This window comes from Arachis ipaensis, chromosome B10 (assembly GCF_000816755.2).
Source record: "Arachis ipaensis cultivar K30076 chromosome B10, Araip1.1, whole genome shotgun sequence".
In the NCBI taxonomy this organism is placed as follows: domain Eukaryota; kingdom Viridiplantae; phylum Streptophyta; class Magnoliopsida; order Fabales; family Fabaceae; genus Arachis; species Arachis ipaensis.
In genome coordinates this window covers 66,708,085-66,709,603 of record NC_029794.2, presented here as the reverse complement: position 1 = coordinate 66,709,603, position 1,519 = coordinate 66,708,085, and the positions used below count along the sequence as shown (strand labels likewise).

Genomic DNA, 1,519 nt, shown 5'->3' with positions numbered 1-1,519 from the left:
AAGAAGAGATCTTAAGGCCGATTCAGCTAGGAATCTAGACAAAGCTGCCAGTCTTTCGTTGAGCTGTTGTACCTCCTTGACACAGGTCGGGCTTTTCATGCTGAGTATGGCCTGACATTTATCTGGATTTGCTTCGATTTCTCTCTGGGTAAGCATGAAGCCCAAGAATTTACCATCCTCTACCGCGAAAGTGCACTTCGCGGTATTTATCCTCATCCTGTGCTTTCTTATAGTATTAAACACTTTGGCAAGGTCGAGCAGTAGCGCTTCTTCCTTTTGTGTCTTTACCAACATGTCGTCGACATAAACCTCCAGTAGTTTTCCAATGTGGTTGGCGAAAATTTTGTTCATCAACCTCTGGTATGTACCCCCTGCGTTCTTGAGTCCGAACGGCATCACTACGTAGCAGTAGTTTGCCTTTGGGGTTATGAAGGAGGTTTTCTCTTGGTTGGGTTGATACATCGGTATTTGGTTGTAACCTGAGTAGGTATCCATGAAAGAAAGCTACTTATATCCCGATGAGGTGTCAACCAGGGTGTTTATATTTGGGAGTAGATAGGGATCTTTTGGGCAGGCTTTGTTGAGGTCGGTATAATCAGTACATATCCACTTTTCATTTGACTTTTTGACCAGTACGATGTTGGCCAGCCATAATGGGTACTTGACCTCCCTTATGAACCCTGCTTCTAATAAGGCATGTACTTGTTCCTCCACAGCTTGCGATTCCTCTGGGCCGAGCTTTCTGCGTTTCTGCTGTACTGGCCGAGATACAAGGTATACTGCCAATTTATGGCACATTAGTTCGGGATCGATACTAGGCAGGTCCGCGGCCTTCGAGGCAAATAGGTCAGAATTTGCCCTTAAGAATTTTGTCAGCAGCTCCTTTAAGTCTCATTTTAGCTTAGCCCCTATATTTGTTGTTTTGTCTTGGGTATCTCCGATCCGAACTTCTTCGGTCTCACCTTTTGGTTGGGGCCGAAGTTCTTCGCGAGCTCGGGTTCTCCCGAGTTCAATAGTGTTGGCTTCTTTTCCTCTGCAATCACCTTTGAGGTTCAGACTTTCGTTGTAACAGCGTCGCACGAGTTTTTGGTCTCCTTTTACGGTGGCGATCCCTTCAGGTGTTGAAAACTTCATGCACAGGTGTGGAGTGAAGACCACTGCGGTGAGATGGTTTAGCGCTGTCTGACCTATGAGGGCGTTGTATGCAGAGCTCATGTCGACTACGATATAGTCTATACTTAACATTCTAGACCGCGTTCCTTTTCCGAGGGTTGTGTGTAGTGGAATGTACCCAAGTGGCTGAATTGGGGTGTCTCTGAGCCCGAATAGGCTATTAGGATATGCTTTGAGCTCTTTTTTTTGGAAGCCAAGTTTGTCGAAGGCGGATTTAAACATGATATCTGTGGAGCTTCCTTGGTCTACCAATGTTTGGTGGAGATTGGCATTGGGAAGTATGATGGTGATGACCACAGGGTTATCATGCCCTGGGATGATACCTGCGGCATCTTCTTGAGTGAAA

General features: G+C 46.0%; 1 protein-coding gene across 1 annotated transcript; it reads right to left on the bottom strand.

Moving 5' to 3' along the window:
* Positions 505-1,215, bottom strand: LOC107620674. Its single transcript, XM_016322803.1, has 2 exons — positions 963-1,215; positions 505-779 (listed from the first exon to the last, which is right to left on the bottom strand). The coding sequence occupies exons 1-2, from the start codon at positions 1,213-1,215 to the stop codon at positions 505-507; spliced, it is 528 nt and encodes a 175-aa protein (XP_016178289.1).

Coding starts and splice junctions, on each gene's coding strand:
- LOC107620674 (XM_016322803.1), bottom strand. CDS start 1,215: ATGAGCTCTGCATACAACGCCCTCATAGGTCAGACAGCGCTAAACCAT. Junction 780..962: donor ACTTCGGCCCCAACCAAAAG/GTGAGACCGAAG, acceptor ATAAATTGGCAG/TATACCTTGTATCTCGGCCA.